Source organism: Pangasianodon hypophthalmus, chromosome 3 (assembly GCF_027358585.1).
Source record: "Pangasianodon hypophthalmus isolate fPanHyp1 chromosome 3, fPanHyp1.pri, whole genome shotgun sequence".
Lineage (NCBI taxonomy): Eukaryota > Metazoa > Chordata > Actinopteri > Siluriformes > Pangasiidae > Pangasianodon > Pangasianodon hypophthalmus.
In genome coordinates this window covers 30289034-30308236 of record NC_069712.1, presented here as the reverse complement: position 1 = coordinate 30308236, position 19203 = coordinate 30289034, and the positions used below count along the sequence as shown (strand labels likewise).

At 38.5% G+C, this 19203-nt stretch overlaps 2 protein-coding genes across 4 annotated transcripts in view; one reads left to right on the top strand and one right to left on the bottom strand.

Moving 5' to 3' along the window:
* The window catches only part of cdh23 (cadherin-related 23), a 229770-nt gene that overhangs the window by 181839 nt on the left and 28728 nt on the right, over positions 1-19203 (top strand). The window lies entirely within an intron of this gene.
* Positions 1181-17989, bottom strand: vsir (V-set immunoregulatory receptor). The gene is made up of 7 exons (XM_026939038.3): positions 17704-17989; positions 7905-8273; positions 7214-7264; positions 6918-7028; positions 6512-6539; positions 5205-5380; positions 1181-2231 (listed from the first exon to the last, which is right to left on the bottom strand). The coding sequence occupies exons 1-7, from the start codon at positions 17756-17758 to the stop codon at positions 2194-2196; spliced, it is 828 nt and encodes a 275-aa protein (XP_026794839.1). The 5' UTR covers positions 17759-17989; the 3' UTR covers positions 1181-2193.

Here is a 19203-nt window from a genome sequence, read left to right as displayed (position 1 = left end):
TAGATGATTAACAGCTCTTTGTCTATAATGCAAACTATCCTGGCTGAAAGTATTTGTTTACTGAGGGCAGAGTGGTTAATTATGTCATTTAGATAGCGTGTATTATATTGAAAAAGTGAAATTGTATGTAAGCGGACATGTTTATCAGCTACTCTGACCAAGTGAATGTTTTCTGTATCAGTAAGATTATTGAATATGGTCATTGTGAGATTATACTGCGACAGAAGTAGAATGCGTAAGGTGCGTTTCAACCACTTTACTTCTTATACATGCAATTTGTGAGGGAAAACGTATGCACTTTCATCAACTGGTGGAGATTCCTGCCAGGTTCATCATTTTGACAACATACACATAGCTATTTGAGTAAGAGCACCCCGTTTAAGAGAATCACTGCCTGTTAAACATGTATGAGTAAAGCAGCAGTCACACGAGCCTAACTATTGTCCTTACTATTCTAAGCATAGCATAATCATAATGTTGACTAGGTAGTTTGGTTTGTGCATCTGTGAGATGAATGACATTCATTTAATTAGTCTTTTAGCTAGTTAGCCAACACACAGGATTCTTCATAATAGAAAGGAAATTTATTGTTGCTGCAAAATCTGTTCTAGTTGAAAGCACTCTCTTTTATCTGTTGCTGCAAGTGACCACAAAGGTCACAAATGTGGGTAAAACACACTGCTGAATCATGAGTATATAATGGTTTTTTTTTCTTCATTTGTGAGCTGCATGCAAATGTGTTTGGTAAATTAACAGCAGTGTGAATTACACAGTATTTTCTTTTAAAAAATGTAATGCACTGAACTTCTACTGAACTCCTGAATGAACCTCCTAATTTGTGGTAAGAGTGATGCCAAAGCTGGGTATGAACGCCAGAGTGGCATTTAAACCTGCTGGCACATTTACCATTTAAAGACAGGAAGTATAAACTGGTGAACTGCAAAAACAGGAAACCCACAAGTGTGCTTTTTTCTGAAACAGGAAGTTACAATTTCAAATATTGTGCTAGTTCCCGTTTCAGGTTCTTGCAGTCTGGCAGAATCTTTCTCTCGTTCTCTCTTTAAGTGTGAAATACTCACAGCCTTGTACGGCAGAACAAATTGTTCTTGTGCTGTTGACTACCTCATAAACTGGTTGAAGACTAAATGCGACTTGTAAGTTTTTATTGTACAAAATACACAAAAAGAGAACAAATATATACTTTTTTTTTTTTTTTTACAGCAGTTGTATTGCATTACACAACATGATACTTAAGGCGTTTTACAGATAGTCATATACAAACACAATTGCAGAATAAAATTCTTGTTGTCCCACATATGGGGACAAATAGACTTCTGTTTATTATGTATCTGTATCCATCCATCTATCCATTCATCCATATATACATCAATATATACATACACTAATACATATATCTATCTATTCATAATCTATCCAACCATCCACACAGTATCGCAATAACTTTTTATTGTTGGGAGTTTGATTCAGGCCCAGCTGAAGGTTTCTCTCTCTCTCTCTCACACACACACACACACACACACACACACACACACACACACACACACACATTACAATATATAAAATATATATATAACCTTTATAAACCCAAAAATATTTATTCAGTATCGTAAAGCTAAGTGAACTTCTTGAGTTTTCTCTGGCAGTCATAATAGTATGACCTAATGAGCATAAAAAAGTAAAAATACGCATTAGGGGTGTGATCTCTGACACACTGGCACATCACATACACATGTGCTACACAAAAAGCACCAGACAGATGGAGACCGACGGGGAACAGAGCAGTTTCCGTCTCAATGTTCAGAAGAAAAGACAAGACAAGAGAAGAAAACAATTTGAACGTGCAAGAGTGGGTTCTCTCAGTGGCTCTGCTTATCAGTGGGCGGAGCAACACCTCCTTCTGAAACTGCCCCCCATTCCCCTCCGTCGTGGAACATTCCGGTCTGTCTGCGAAAAAGCGTTCCCATACCACAAAGTGAGATGAGCTCCTCCTGGCCCCTGGCTATTGATACAGGTGGAAAATGTGTGCATGTGTGTGTGTAGACGGAGAAGGTGGGTGTTCTCTCCTTCTCCTCCGGGTCATAGAGAAAGCTGGGACGACGGAGGGAGGCGGAGAAGATGGAGAAAAAGACAAGTGCAAGGCATTTCAGGGGAGCTGAGAAATGTCTCTCCATCCTAAAACCCCTGGAAGTCAGGTGACTCTGGGATGGGCTCTGCAAAACAGCACAAACACATTAGTATACACACAGATGCACACATTCTCATAGTAACATGCTTTTCTGTAAAGACATGTGCGTGCGCACACACACACACACACACACGTCAGTATTTTTTGTATTTAGCAGTTCCTGAAATTTGAAACTATCTTAGAAACCACCAAGCTCAAAGCCTTTTGTCCTGAAGACTTTCCTGTTGCAAAAAAACTTAAAGCTACAACTTTACTTCTGACTGTTACAAAGCACTGACACTGGAGACTCCTTCTAAAAATGAAAATAAAATAAATCTGCTATATAAGTCCCTGTGAATAAGCTGTTTCTCTAGAAATGACAACGTATTAGAACCAGCGGATTAAAATAAACCTATGATTTGAGTTTCAACCGGAACTACCACACACAGAGCCATAACATTGTAAATTTGCATTGTAACTTGTAACACTTTGTCCCTCATGTGTGTAAATTTGTGTAACGAAAGATAGCTGAAGCGTGGAGCAACAAAAGAAATGCCACAAAACTCTTTCCCAGAATCGGGGATTGCAGGAACAGAGCAGAAAAACAGAAGTGGGTCGTTGTGTAACTGTGGATAGTTGTGAAAATGAGCGCTGAGTAAAAGGTCGGAGGCGAGGTGGGGGAAAATCTAAATTTCATCTGCTCTCCTTCAGGCTTCCACATTATAGCTCGGCACACTGCTCTAATTGTGATGTTGGTTCATTGGCATAGTTACTACACGTTCGCATTCTCTCTCCATTCATTACACGATCCCGTCTGCAAAGCATTTCACACAGCGTTATTCCTCTAAGCGCGATGAGCTCTCATGCCAAATTGCAAATATTAACCCAGATTTCACATTATAAGGTGGCGCAGTGATGGTGGGTGTTATTATCATTAGTGTTGTGAGCCTTATGAGCTCCTGATAAGAAAATATAGCAGGCATCTTTCTTTAATTTTTTTCTAATTTCATTTCTGTTGCTTTAAATGGATTTATTTTTTAATGAAAACTTCTTTATAAACACCATGCATGTTTTGCAATTCAGCTTGCCAGACCCCTGGCTATTGTTGTGCTTTATCAGCATTAGAGCTGAAACAGCATTTGAGTTTCTCTTCCATTTTTCTATAGGTCAAGCTACATTGAAAATGAGGTTCATGAGAACCAAAATAGGAACTAAAAGTTGGCAGTAGAGACCTGATGGTCGATCTGATGGTTGATAAACCCAAACTGGAATTGTATCTTGACAAATTTGTCATGACTAATTAGAATATCCATGTGTTTTTGGTGCCTTCAGTATTGCAGCTCTTGTTTGTGAGTCATACACTTGAAATAAACGTAAAGTCGATTTCGTGGTCATTGTGTCGGTCACTGATGTCGGTCACAGAGCAAACAAGGGTTGGTTTTCTTTTTCTTAATGATAATGTAGCATATACATTTTTTTTTAACATAAATTTAATTTTTTTAAGACTTTGCAATTAGCAAATAGCAATTAGCTTTGAAGAGGAACTTTAATGCCTTCTAGTGAAAGACTCCAGACTATAAACAGGATCAAGCTGCAAGAACTCATGCTATTGTGTGTGTGTGTGTGTGTGTGTGTGTGTGTGTGTTTAATCTTACTGCTGACTAATTTTCATTGGAAATGTTGTAAACACTATGCTGTTGTGTAGACCAGTAAAACCTGTTGTAGTGTGCAGACTGGACACTGTTTTGTGTGTATGTGTGTGTGTGTGAGCGTTGTAAGAACAAATTTCACTGTTCAAACTATTTGAATTTTCATAATATTTGCATATTCAAAGTCATTCCCATGTCCATATTTGAATGTTTACAGTCCCGTGTTCTACTTTTTTAATCACTTACCAATTTTCTAAGTAGATATTAAAAAAGAACAAAGTCCTAAGTAAGTACTTAATTTCAAGAAGGCACCTATTGGAGTCACTCTTTTCCTCTAGTTGATTCTTGTAAAGTGCTCTAATGGTCAAATAATGCACAACTACGACACTGCGTCATTATATTATACCCTTTTTAGTGCGCACATTTGTGTGGTGCTGTGGGTAAACCCTTCCCATGGTTAAGCTGTGACATTCTCTACTTTATATATTTCTGAAAATGTTTTCTTGAACTGAAATGTGTTTCTCTTTTGCATGCATCTCAACCACAGGTAAAGTTCTAGCATTTTAAAGTCTATATACCACCAAAAATGAAAAAGGAGAAAATCTCATTTAAAGATTTAATTCTAACTGTGGTGTGACATTTTGACAGCGGATTACTGTAATCAGATTACAAACTAACCTGATCAGGTTTATGTCTGTTTCTCTACAGCATGTACTGTAGCTATCCAACAACTTGATGAATGTGTGATATTCACTGTGCAATGAATAAACACTTAGACCGGCTGTTTTTACCACCACATTTGTTACACTGGCTCCTTACTAAAATGATCTTTGCAGGACGATAACGAGCTTAATAAGTAAATAAAAACAATTCCAAGTTGTTTTGGTGAAATTTAATGAATTCTTAACATTGATATAGGCAGAAAAACCCATTTTTCCATCTTTTTTTTGTTTGTTTTTTAGAATTCAATCATAGCGATATCTGATTTCCCAAACCATCACACACATATAGAATAAGAAGCCATTTGGGATTTGAGTGTTGTAAAATGTAGCTATGGTGCTGATGTTTGCTCTGTCTGTGGTCTAGGTAACTCAAATTTGAAAGCAGTTTTAAAATGAATTTGATGTGTGTCTACTGGGCAACATAAAACTGTGCGTGTTCTGACTCATTTCCTGAGTATGTGTATAAGCAGGTATGTTAGCAGATATATTTAAATTGCACACAGAAGAAGGTGTGATGTATGTGTGTGTTTGTGATCTCTGACCTTGTGCGGTGATGAATACAAATAAACACTGCACAAAAAGGAGATGTGTAATAAATGAGTTTGTTTATCTTGTGCTGAGAAGGAGCGTGTATGTTTTGTCTCTTACCATGCGCAGGGAAAAATACGTCTCCCTGTGGGTTTGGGCTAAAGGGGGTGCCAGGGTCGGCCAGAAGGTGGCGTCCCGTTTCAGACGTCTGGCGCGTCAGAATCTGAGCCACGGTGCGAGATGTTGGCTGTGGAGAACCTCCCATGTACACAGGGTTCTCGTGGCCGTGAGCCTCACTTGAGAGAGAAGCAGAATAACATAACACTTTAAGGACAGTTACATTATAAACCAGAGTAATGTAGATAACAAGTAAGGAATGCTTATAACTACCAATTTAGCATTATCACATGCCTAAATCACCAAAAACTCTTTAACGGAATTGTTTGGTTTGGTAACACCATTTTTTCCTTCAAACTTCAAACATGAAGAAGAAGCAAGTGATTGTTTACGCCACACCCTGTACTTGTTCAGAGTGTCACCAAACTATGTTTGAAAGGAAATGATTCTGGTTTCTAGATAGCTGCTACTACTTTATATTGGCATATTATTCATTCTTTTGCAGCATCTTTTTGTCTAAGTTTAGATAACTGTCCCAGACAGTCATTGCACTGGAGTAGGACCAAATATATCGCTGGATCTGCTCCAGGTCCGCGCAATGGATGTTTTTTCAACCTAACTGCCAAAAAGTTTTGGTTTATTAAATCAAAATATGGTAGATAACATCACAGAATTTGTTGCAGGAAGCGGTAGCTCTATGGTTCGGGCTCTGGACTACTGAACTCCTGATCAGAAGGTTAAGAGTTCAGATCCCGTCACCACTAAGCAGCTAACTGTAAGTCACTTTGGATAAAGGCGTCTGCCATAAATGTAATATTAAACAGGCAGCCATTGGATGAATTGTTTTTTGATGTCTTCATTGGTAGCTTGGAAGGGAGCTGGGTTCTTGCAAACAGATTCAACACGCATAATCAGACTGTTTGTACACACAGAAGTAGGGGTACTCCCATCCAGTCAATGGTGACAGTAGCTAATTTTAAGTAGTAGTACATCAAGATGTAACAGAGAGTCTTCAGTGGTGTTAATAGCTGCTTGGCCCAAATTTGGATGCAACTCCGGGGACTATTTCATGACACCCATGATCACCCGGCCAAAAACAGGCTTTCCGTCACGTACTGTGTCAGAAACCACATAAGCATGTCTGAGATTACTTAACAACTCGATGCGGTTTGAGGTAGATGTGTGATGAGTTACACACGCAGTTTACATAGTGCTACAATGCAGACTATAAGCTTCTTTTAATTGTTAGATACGCTGGTGTCAAACTATTGTTTTACAGCAGCTGATTCAGTGACTGTGTGGGAACTCACCTGTCCATGCGAACTAGCTCGTGTGCACCTGTGAGAAACAGGAAGTGGAAACCGGTCATTGTGTGACAGGAATATCGGTGACTATGATTTCCTGTAGCCGTAATATACTATAATGCAGCATTGTGCAGGATGTGAGGCTAAACATGCAAACAAAGCTTTCAAGTCACTTATAGTAAGGTCTGGGAGTCCACTAGTTATTAAAAACTAAACTGTAAGAGATGTTCTGTACACACAAAATGTGTTGTCATGACTGACACCAGACATTGACTCATTTAGTATGGCTTGCTATGAGTTATGTATTACATGACATAACTACAGCATTCAGCCAATAATCAACTGTTTTAACTTGCTACTGAAGAATATTTGTCCCAGCAGTACATGAAACCAATTATGTGTGTATACTCACGTCGGCTGCTGTGGGTTCTTTGTCTTTGGCGGTACACCAGGACCAGTAAGACAGGAAGACACAAAATACCCATAATGCATGCAGCTGTAGCCAGACCTGCAGCCACTGTACCTAAAGGATGATAAAGAATAATAAAATTCTATTTAACGGAATGAAGCGATATGTGTGAATTTATGCTTTCAAAATAGGAAACTGAACAGTTGATCATGTAACATCATAGAGACAGTGTAAGCAAGACATAATTAACTTTGTGTAAATTTTTAATTTTGTGTTCATCCTTGTTGTGTTCATTATACCTTGGGGAGGTGGTGATTGCAACTGTGTGCACTTCAGACTGTTGTTGCGACCTGGGAAAAGACACATGATGGTGAATGTTATTTAAACTACACACAATCGCTAATAATATAAATACAATAGTGACCAATGAGTCAGAAAGCAAGAAATGTTTTTAATCAGTTAAAAAAAACAGTTTGGCTCATTAATACCATTCACAAAATATTACTATTAGTCTGTATTAAAAGCATAATTACAGTATTTAACTAACTATATTATACCACAGTACTATTTAATTCTCAAATCTGATTGGTCAGAAGGTGGTAATTAATCTTCTATAACAGCACCTCTGACAGTAATGTTGGTTGTAATTCAAATCACTACAAACTGCTAAAAAAAAGTATGACATGTCAACATGTTCTTTAATTAATAAAAAAATTGTTGGCAAATTGCTGTGGTGTAAGAGGAATAAAACACTTTGGATAATGCCGATATAGGAAAATAATCAACTTCAGGGTGGTAATAGCACGTGGTGTTTTGCTACACTGTACGTGTTAACAGTTGCCACCGCAGCAATAGGCAAAAAAACAGCATGTTTAATTATATACTGTAAGAGGACCTCTCTAAGCTGTAAATAATATATTCTTAAAGACTAGGTAATAGTTTTTAATTACAGGGAATAACAGTTGGCAGTGAACTTAGACTCTTCCTTACGTGGTGTGATGGTAAGCATCATGTGGCTGTGTGCCCGCTGCTGCACAACTGGCTTGTGCTTGCTTTCCTGCAGCACGTCCAGTGCCAGGCAGCAGTAGCGTCCTTGGCTGGCCTGTGTCACACCCAGCAGCGTGACACTGAAGGACGTGGCCTGAGCTCCGTGCACTACAGAGTTGCTGTGTTGCAGGCGATCGTGACACCGCTGGTCCATGTGTGGCGTGAAGAGCCAGACGTGCTGTAGTCGGTCAGTTGGATGCTCCAGAGCGCCGGACTGTTCACATACCATTGTGACGTTGGCACCTTCCGGGCAAATGTAGGAGACGTACGGCACTGAGACACTGAGCGGGTGGGCGTGGTATTCAGTGTTACCTGGAGATGGAAACACGAAAGAGAAATAATAATTACTATTTCCAACTTTGCTTTCAACCAAAATTTATTAGTGTTTCTCCTCAATATTGTTACAAAATAGCTATGCTGACAAAAACCTAAATAATTTTTAGATATTCTGAATAACTTTGATTAAACAAACTCTTTATTTTATATTGGCCAATAGCATTTTAGGGCATCATTATCTTGTCATCTTAATGTCTGACTTTAAAAACAGTACATAATACACAAAAAAGGTTGTAGGTGATTTTAGTCACATGACCTCAATCTTACACCACACTACTAACATAATTATTAATGCAGCAAATTAACGCTATGTCTACACCTAAGTTTAACTCTAGCCTTAATTTCAGTAAGCAAAATGAAAACTTGGCTTTGTTTGGCTCTGTTAGTTTTTTACTACAGTTTTTTTTTTTTTTAATAAATAAGCAGTTTTGCTTGTGGAGACCAACCAAATGTTGGAAAACTTAAAATTACAGCTTTACCACTGACTGTTACAAAGGCCTGACACTGGAGACTCCTTCCATAAGAGTTTGAACTGTTATGCTGTTACAGGTGTAATTGAAACAATAACCTTTGACTGGCTGTGTGTGTGTATAAATATATAAAATATATAATATAAGAGAAGACCAGAGTTTAAAGGGGCAGTACACTGTTAAGTAATGCACAGCACACGGTGATTAAATGACTTGCTGTTGTTGCTTGAGCACAGCTTCATGCATATACAAATGTTCAGACATGAGTGTTTGCGGTCATTTCCTGAGCGGTGTAGGAGTGCAGGTGTGTGTGTGTGTGCATGACTGAAGCATACTGAAAGAGCACACAGCCTATATCCATCAGTCAACTAGAGCTCATTTACTAGACTGCGATTCATTCCACCTGTGCCAGTGTGTGTGTGTGAAGATGCTGAGCTGGCATTTCAATCAAAATGTCAAGCCATTATCGACTTGACTCAGCCAAGAAAAAAAAAAAAAAACGTGATTTCCCCGGCCTGTTATTTCACGTTTTTAAAAAAATGTGAAAAAATAAAACAAAAGTATGTACCTATAGTTAAATTTTAGAATGCTTACTTGGTAAAATTAGAGAGGAAAGTTTCAAAACCAAACTAGAAGATAAAATGCTGGTTTAGTGACAATCAAAAGGATAAAACATAGGAAAGTATAAAAAAAAAAAAAAAAAAAAAAGCAAAGTCTGCTTTATTATGTTTCAAAAGAGAAGCCTGGCAATGTTCACCTCTATATTTTTTCATGTCCCATGTTTTACTAGTATATAAATATATTTTTTATAATACTTAACACTTTTGTTTGAACTTTGTCTGTGCTATTACTTGCTTTTACTTTAATATACCCTTTTTATGACTCCATATTTAATTTGTCATTCATGCTATATATGCACAAACTGTCAGCTGCCAGCTGATGTTACTGCCAGCTACTGTTTAAGGCATAGTAAAACTATACTAGCCAAGTCAGCGAAACTCTCCTCTTCTTTTTCCATTTGTTCCTTCCTCCATCTCTGTGTGACATTTGTTCTGCTCAGTTTTTTTTTTGCTGGGGTTGTGACTTTTGAGCTCTTTATATCTCCAAAGTTCCTCCTAAGTTTCATGGGTTTTGGTGAGCAACACTCAGTTACCCCCATATGTGTCCACAAGCGCACATACACTGCAACAACAGAAACTGCTCACCCTGTCAAGTGTCAGCTTCAATATTAAGGTTAAATTCATATTAGCAGAAGTCTGAGCACAGATGATGTACTTACAAGAAACAATCTTGTATAACAAGCTGACACTCTGGCTAACTACAAGCTACATGCATAACTGATGCCTTCTGCAAGTTATACTATAAAGGAATCTGCCACAAAGAAAAACAATTTCTTCTGGTAAGCTTTTAGTGTTTTTCAACGGTACTGGAAAATATGTGAGGTGAAGTGGAGTTACTGTTACTACCCTGATGTTGCTTATTTTCCTGTAAAAGTACATCCCCACACATTTCATTCCTGTTATATCACAGGATTTTGCCAATGATTACACGTTTCATATATTTAAAAAAAAACAATTTATTGAATTTTTCCTTTTTTCCCATAATGTTTAATGTGGTGGAACATCCAAGAAACAAATCATCACTTGTGTTTTAAACAGTCATTCCCTTACCAGCTTCTCTTTTTCTCTTTCTTGAATTTTGCTAGGCTAAACACTAAGACACCATTTGGTATTGTACAGCATCAAATTTGTATTCCATGAACTTTGTGCAGTGTCATTTTCTGTATGAATTGATGAGACTTCTCTCTATACTGGTGAAAGTTCACTCTGGGGATAGTGAGGGGTTTCTATTTAAAGGAAAAGAAACTGTGTGTGTGTGTGTGTGTGTGTGTGTTTTAGTTTTATTAAACTGTGAAGCTGAGAGGAAAAAAATTGAGTAGTATTGAGTAGTAGAGTGTATAGGTTATAAATATCCCTTTTTGTCTTGAATAATACAAATTTTAATAAACCAAAACATTTCCCTGCAATTCACCATGTATATTCAGTAATCAGTATCTGTATATCTCTCTGTTTTTGTATAACAGACTTATGAGTCATGAATTCAACCACACCCAACAGTCCAGTGGCTTTAAAATTACACATTTGGTCTGTGCTCGCTGTTTCAGAGTTGACTACATTACACTCAGAGTATTTCTAGGTTAAAATAAGCGGTGTGGGAAATCCAACAGTCCTGATGCCCCACGATTCAGCATTTACAAATGACTCATTTAACATTCGTCCCTTTCCCCAAACAGTGACACTTTCAGTAAGTGCAACCGCAGCATTGTAGTGCTGTCATAGTGGGTGTGTGTGTGTGTGTTTGCGCATATGATCATTATAAACACTGATAAATTTCTGTGTAACATCTGCATGATATAAACTGCAGAGGAATACCAGTGGGGGAACAGATGCAGAGAGCACAGACACACTTGCATACACAGAGAGAGAGAGGGGGGGAGAGAGAGAGAGGGCAATGCAGACTACAGAAGGAACCTTCCGGATGTTTGTAAGTGATAGAGATGTTGTGCTGGTATTTGGAGGGGCAGAGACTTCCTTCCTCCGCTGGTCTTGGCTTGCAAAGCGCTCCTAATAAAACTACACCACCCGAGAGATTACAACAACACCCCGCTTCCATGGAAACTAGTGGAGTTTAATGTTAAGAGAAGAGATCTTCCACAAATCATCCCCTCTTTAATGCAAAAGCAACCCAATCCTCAACTAAATGGCTCATTTGTTAGCCTTTGATCATTTTATAAATGCTTCTTTAAATCCATCTGCACTTTAGCATTGTATTCTTCTTAATGTAAGCAATCCCATAACTCTGTTCACCGCATCAGTGTTCCGTGAAGGTTTCAACAAACAGGGCAGCCTACACTACCACTTTGATCAAGGACAACATTTACAAACTGCCTCATATGGCCCTCATTCCAAGGTTAAAATAAACAAACTTATGCAAAACAATCTCACAGTTGTGTAGCTAGTCTGCTAGCTGTCATGGTTCGATTTTCGATTAAAATGTTGTCCAGTGAAACAAGGACCTTCAAAGGATGTGCTTACTAAAGTAACTGTCTCCAGAATGGAACGTTTAATCTTGCATTACACACTTTAAACAAACAAACAAATTTTGATTTGTATGTAAAAATTTTATCTTAAAATTTTGCACTGATTCAGGTGCTCCCATTCACAAATTGTACGTTCAATGATACTTTACTGGTTAAAATGTTTTTCTGGTTTGTTTAAGCACACTATTGTTTAACTGGCAGTTTGTTAGAAAATATATATTGCGATACATATTGCATATTGTAGAAATTGTGATGATATTTTTGCCATATCACCCACTCCTAGGCAGTACATCCTCCTCGAGTCTTATTTCCAACCAGTGGACAAAAAACAGATACATAACCTGATCGACCATGAGCTGAATGTTCATAAACAGGTTCAGACGTACAGTTGCAAATGTCATATTTGTAATATTTATAAATGAACATCCCAGTTAGTGTTTGTTACTGCTGCTTAGCCTAAGAGATGCCTGAATTTGTTCCCATATGCAGATATATACAGGATAGGAACTGTTTAGCATATGTACAGGCTTTGACCCTCTTTTAACCTAAGTGGTAAGTTGTCAGGGCGTGTATGTGTGTGTGTGTGTGTGCGCATGTGTCTGTGTGTGTGTATGTGTGTGCGTCTGGCCATCAGGAAGAGCAATAGGAAAAGCATGCTGTGTGATTGCAAATAGCCGCGGGCCCTGTGCCTGTTCCTGTCTCTCACAGTGACAATAGAGTCAAATCTGATTCAGTTCCAATCCATTATTCTCATTTTTCCTGATCTTCCCAATCTGTGGCCATTACTCTCCCTGCTGGAGGCCCATTTCGACTCACAGGAGAGCTTTCACATATTACTTTAATGCAGCATTATTTTGACTGGTGCAAAGACCCTGCCACTGGTGACCTCATATCACTCGGCCTGTCCTGCCCAAATATGATGATAATGCTGCATTTCTCACAAAGCCTGAGACTGGAGCCTGATTCCCTGATTACACTGTGTGGCTGATACAAAGGCTCATTGCAAACAAGCTTTAATTGCTTGAAGTATTAACCATGAACGGTTTCAGGAAGACTCACTCATGCTGGCCTCAGAGTCAGACACAACATAAAGCAATATGATGAAGAAATGCAATTTACAGTGAGCACATTACAGTGATAGATACTCCAGTGTATTGTTGATGTGTTTAAAGATTATTTGTGCCCTATGGAAAACTGCTACAGGGATAAACCTGGGCAGTGTCAGTTAATAGCTGATGCCAACATTTGTTTTATCGATGATTTCTGACAACCGGCAGCCAATCAGGGAAAACCTACGAAGCCCTAATCAGTTGCGATTGGTTATGCACAGCAGTCAGTGTAAATAGAGTGGAGTCTGATCTAGCAGTGTTCTTAGAAAAGATCTAACCACTTACCCAATGTTCCCACTAGCAAGTGACAGAAAACCATTCAATTTCTATGCACGTGCACGACATATCACCTCACTTTCACTGATAGCAACACACAACAAAACAACATTTAAACTGAGATTTTATCAACAAAGTGATAAATCCACACATTTGGCTTGAATGATGCCTTCATTTGCACATGTGGTCCCATGTTTCTTCAGTTCCCCAGTCACAACTTTAGTTATGAGTTTACTACAATTAGTTCCCATTTGCTGTTTGACACCTGAAACTGAGGTTTCATTTTATCCTGTCACATACAACTTCTTATTAAATGTGTACAGACACATTAGAACAAAAATAAAGCTTGGAAGGAAGTAGCAGAGATCTCTGGTGCCTCTGGTGAGTTTATATAGCTATTGCAGTTAGCTTGATTTGCTAATCTACCAACAAAGCTAGTACGAAGCCTAGCACATAACATGAAAATCAAGCAACCAATTTTCATACCAATTAGTGAATTATTTAATTTGTGTTTAAATAGTTGGCTGTTGTAGCATGTTGTTAGTGTTTAGATGGTATATTGCTATTGCAATTGTATACCGTTTTGCTAATTTATCGTGATATTGATATAATGTTGTCAAATTGCCCAGCTCTAATGGCCTGTGTGTAAAGTCTATTGACTAAAAAACTATGGAGAGTACACTACTGAAATCTTTAACCTAATAGGTTTATGTGCCTCTATTGTTTCAGTGTTCACTGAAAACCCAAAGCCAATACTAACATACACACCCAGACACACACACACACACACAGGCTCGTTAAAAAGGTGTTAATAGGAGCACTGAAGGGGTCCACTGCTTTCACCTATCATTAAACACTTTACAGTACTGTCATGCTGCTCCTAACAGTACTGTATGATAAATTAATCCACAGCATACTCTTTCTCACAATAAACATACAGTTTTAATGGTTTGTCTTTAGTAAAAGGTTGTGAGGTCAAGTCCCAGAACAGCCAGAGGGTTGTGCCCTTGAGCAAGAACTTTAATCTTGGATTGGATTAGATTCTGCATCTGATGTCTAATTACTTAACTTTAGAAATAAAAGAAAAACAACACCCAGAAACAGGATATTGTGTAGGCTGCAATTTAAACAATTTAGTGTTAATGCAGGACTGAACCAAATATACAGAACCATTTCTGTTGTAGTGGGAACTATATAGATATTACAGTGATTCAGGTCAGATGTGTTTTGCGTAAGTAAGGTAGCTATGCAATCACATTGTGATGGTAAAAATGCATATTACATTTACTGCAAATCAGAAATGAATCACTGTGGTGACATTGTTTCCAAAGCAAAGTCTGAAAAACACAAGGCTCCCCCTTTCCAATGCCTGAAATGTTTGGGATAGTTTCAGGTATTTTTGAAATCTAGATGAGCTGGAGATGAGAGATGAGCTTTTTGGTGAAACCTGGCAACCCTGACAGTATTACTTGTTCATTTAAAACACCGTCAGATATACACTAAGCAGGTACATGCCCTCCAATCTATAATAATATCCAATCTGCTTTAAAGAAATGAACAAATCAGTATGGTCTATTCAGGGGTCCCTACTGAGCTCTGGAAAATCAGCTTGTGCTGACCTGACTGGGATCAGCAAAGCCCAGCTGGATGCGGAGGAGCTACCCAGCTGTGTTCCTCAGCTCCACATCCGCACGCACTCACAATCAATCCCATGCTGCTCATTAGCTCCAAACAAGCCCGCACCATTCGCCTTTATCTTTAGTCAAAATCTCCTCAAGGACACACTGCTTCTGTCCTTCACACATGCCACGATTCGTGTGGGAACATCTGACTAAAAATGGCATTTTGAGTTCTGACTTCTTTGTTGCGGTCAAGCAGGAGAGCTACACGGAAGTAACCCGCGCGCGCTGTTTTGGTTTGAGAGGACAGACGTAGCTGCAGTGGATTCGCGAACGAATCGATTCCCTAGAATAACTCTTTAATGAATCGAGTGAATCATTCGCAAACAGGAACGAATCAGTTGTTTTGGGAAACCTTTTTATTTATGTTTTTTTTTTCACTATGTCATGTAGAGCGTTTCCATATCTAATAATATTTTAAAATTTAGTTATACGCTGTTTTTTTTCTCTCTTAGCCTATTTTTATAGTGTCACCATTTACATTTAAGATTACTCTTTTAAACAATGATTTAAACAAATATTACTCTTTTCTCCTAATCCATTCTCTATGTACATACAATACTAAATCGTTTAAATTGCAGCCTACACAATATCCTGTTTCCGGGTGTTTTTCTGGCTGGTTTATTTGGTGGTGAATCAAATGAATCAAATACAAGCCGATGTCGAATCATTTAAATGGGTTTGTTCAAAAGATTGGAGTCATTGGCAGATGTTCAGGGGCGGAACCTGAACGGTTAAGAGATAATAATCCAGTAAAAACAAAGCTGTGGCATGGGGAAACGTTTTCCACTTCGGGATTTTTATGTCTGATTTTTTCCCCCTGCACTGCCACGTTATAAATTTCACACATGAAGGGGAAAAGTGCAGCTGCCTTCGCGTTTCATCAGTTTTACAGAGGAAATAAAGAAACAGGGGAAAAAATAAGACTAAGGCTGTACAAACTCTGACTGTTATGCAATAACACTTCATGTGGCAACTTTCAGTTCAAGGACTGTTTGTGTAACAGGCAACTTTTCTAACATGACCTTTATCTGATGCTCATAATAATTAAACTTAATGTGCTCTGCTTCAGTGTTTCAGTAGTGTAACGAGCTCAATGATGTGCTCTGCTTCAGTGTTTCAGTAGTGTAACGAGCACAATGATGTACTCTGCTTCAGTGTTTCAGTAGTGTAACGAGCACAATAATGTGCTCTGCTTCAGTGTTTCAGTAGTGTAACGAGCACAATAATGTACTCTGCTTCAGTGTTTCAGTAGTGTAATGAGCATAATAATGATGTACTCTGCTTCAGTGTTTCAGTAGTGTAACGAGCACAATGATGTACTCTGCTTCAGTGTTTCAGTAGTGTAACGAGCACAATGATGTGCTCTGCTTCAGTGTTTCAGTAGTGTAATGAGCATAATGATGTGCTCTGCTTCAGTGTTTCAGTAGTGTAACGAGCACAATGATGTGCTCTACTTCAGTGTTTCAGTAGTGTAACGAGCACAATGATGTGCTCTGCTTCAGTGTTTCAGTAGTGTAACGAGCACAATGATGTGCTCTGCTTCAGTGTTTCAGTAGTGTAATGAGCACAATAATGTACTCTGCTTCAGTGTTTCAGTAGTGTAACGAGCATAATGATGTGCTGTGCTTCAGTGTTTCAGTAGTGTAACGAGCATAATAATGTGCTCTACTTCAGTGTTTCAGTAGTGTAACGAGCATAATAATTAATGTGCTCTGCTTCAGTGTTTCAGTAGTGTAACGAGCATAATAATTAATGTGCTCTGCTTCAGTGTTTCAGTAGTGTAACGAGCATAATGATGTGCTCTGCTTCAGTGTTTCAGTAGTATAACGAGCATAATAATGTGCTCTACTTCAGTGTTTCAGTAGTGTAACGAGCATAATAATAATGTGCTCTGCTTCAGTGTTTCAGTAGTATAACGAGCACAATGATGTACTCTGCTTCAGTGTTTCAGTAGTATAACGAGCACAATGATGTGCTCTGCTTCAGTGTTTCAGTAGTATAACGAGCACAATGATGTGCTCTGCTTCAGTGTTTCAGTAGTGTAACGAGCATAATAATAATGTGCTCTGCTTCAGTGTTTCAGTAGTATAACGAGCACAATGATGTGCTCTGCTTCAGTGTTTCAGTAGTATAACGAGCACAATGATGTGCTCTGCTTCAGTGTTTCAGTAGTGTAACGAGCACAATGATGTGCTCTGCTTCAGTGTTTCAGTAGTATAACGAGCACAATGATGTGCTCTGCTTCAGTGTTTCAGTAGTGTAACGAGCACAATGATGTGCTCTGCTTCAGTGTTTCAGTAGTGTAACGAGCATAATAATAATGTCCTCTGCTTCAGTGTTTCAGTAGTGTAACGCCTAATTTACCCAGAAGCATGACTAAACTTTGTAACTACACTGACCACAGAAAAAATCCTCAGTCCTGCATTAACACTGAAGTGCTAACTCAGGAAAAGCTCATCATCACTCTAAGACTGTGTGTGTTAAATGAACGCCTGCAGTGTTACAGTAACGACAGGGCTGAGGCAATAATTACAGTGCTGCTCTAATCCATAACGCCACACTTCTGCGTGTTAAATCATTACATCGGTCAAGGTGGAGGCACATCTGTCTAAAACCTGTTGCTCCTGCTGAACGGCCTGACTTTTATTGACAGCCTGCAGGTGGGAAAAGTGTATAGTCTCTCTCTCTCTCTCTCTCTCTCACACACACACACACACACACACACACACACACACACACGCCCGGACTCGCCTCTTTCCAGCCGCTTACCTTCAACAGCCATGACGAGGTGAAGGCAAAGCAACACAGCCGAGAACAACTCCATCTCTACTGTAGATCCACTCCTTGTACGTTTCCTTAAACTTCTTGAATGACAATACTCCTGCTTTTGATTGTAAGCAGTCAACCAGAACCGTCGGGTTTCTGACAAGGAAACTTTCTTTGCGCTTTTTTTCCGGCACAGCGCGAGGAGCGCTGACTATGCGCACAGCTGCGGAGTTTACTCACTGGTCTCGTGCGCTCCTTTTGTGTCTCTCTCTCTCTCTCTCTCTCTCTCTCTCTCCCTCTCTCTCTCACACACACACTCTCACACACACGTATCCGCCCCTGAGGCCAGCCCATCCCCTGCCTGCCTGCCTGTCTGTCTGAGTTTCTTTAAATTAAATTTACATAGATGAAAATAGATGACATACATGAAAAAAAAAATAAAATCCACCTTGCTAATCCCACCAATGTTATCTACATAAGCCAAATATGTAGCTTGTAATCACTTTATAATTATTTATTTTTACCTTTAGAGCCTTATACCTTTCCACCCACTCAAAATTTTTGATATTCATTTATTTAGTAATAATGTTTAAATACTACTACTACTGATGATGATGATGATGATAATAATAACAACAAAAATTATAGACCCCACTGTGAGAACTGTGGTACTCAACATTCAAATGATTTAAAGGTCACATTATGTATATTTAATAAATATCTACATAAACTATTAAATAAAAATCAATGACAATATTTTATAAGACATTTTGCAACTGTATACAGTATTTGCATCTACTGTAAATGTTAGAGTTTAAATTTGATGCTGTAGGTGTTAATTAAACATGGGGATTTTGTTTTGTACTCATTTAGAGAACTCATACCACTGAAATTGAAATTGAACTCTTAACATGCTTGACAAATCACTAGACAAATTTTAGTTCTTTCCACCCACCAGGCATTTTTACCCAGTGGGGACTTCTGTAATTTGATGATGACAGAAAATGAGAATGAAATGTAGTCAGATAGTTTTGATTGTTTTCACTTTAACTGGCACTGAACTGTTGTAAAGTGTAGCAGATGTTAGAGATCAGCATGTCAAACAGGCCAAACGGGAATGAACAAGAAACACACATCATTTTCGGGATGTACTAATTCTATTCAAATGTACTAGTTTCATCACTGGTTTCACATTAACCAAGCCAAATCAGCAGACCGTCTTACTAAGTTCCAAGTAAATGAACGTCACGTGAATGCACGTAATCAGCAGTGTGAAAGTGAGCCATGTGGAAATAAAGACGTAGACAGTCATATCCCTATGAAAGAATGTTTAAGGATTTAAATGAGTGAGAGGGAAGGTGAAAAGAACAGGTTTCACTGCTAGAACTAAAGTGAGTGCTACAGATGACTATACATTTACATATCAAATACACCGATTATACAAAGCCTATTTTGTCTGACCTATACAACTACACACACAAATCCAAATTAAAGTATCATAAT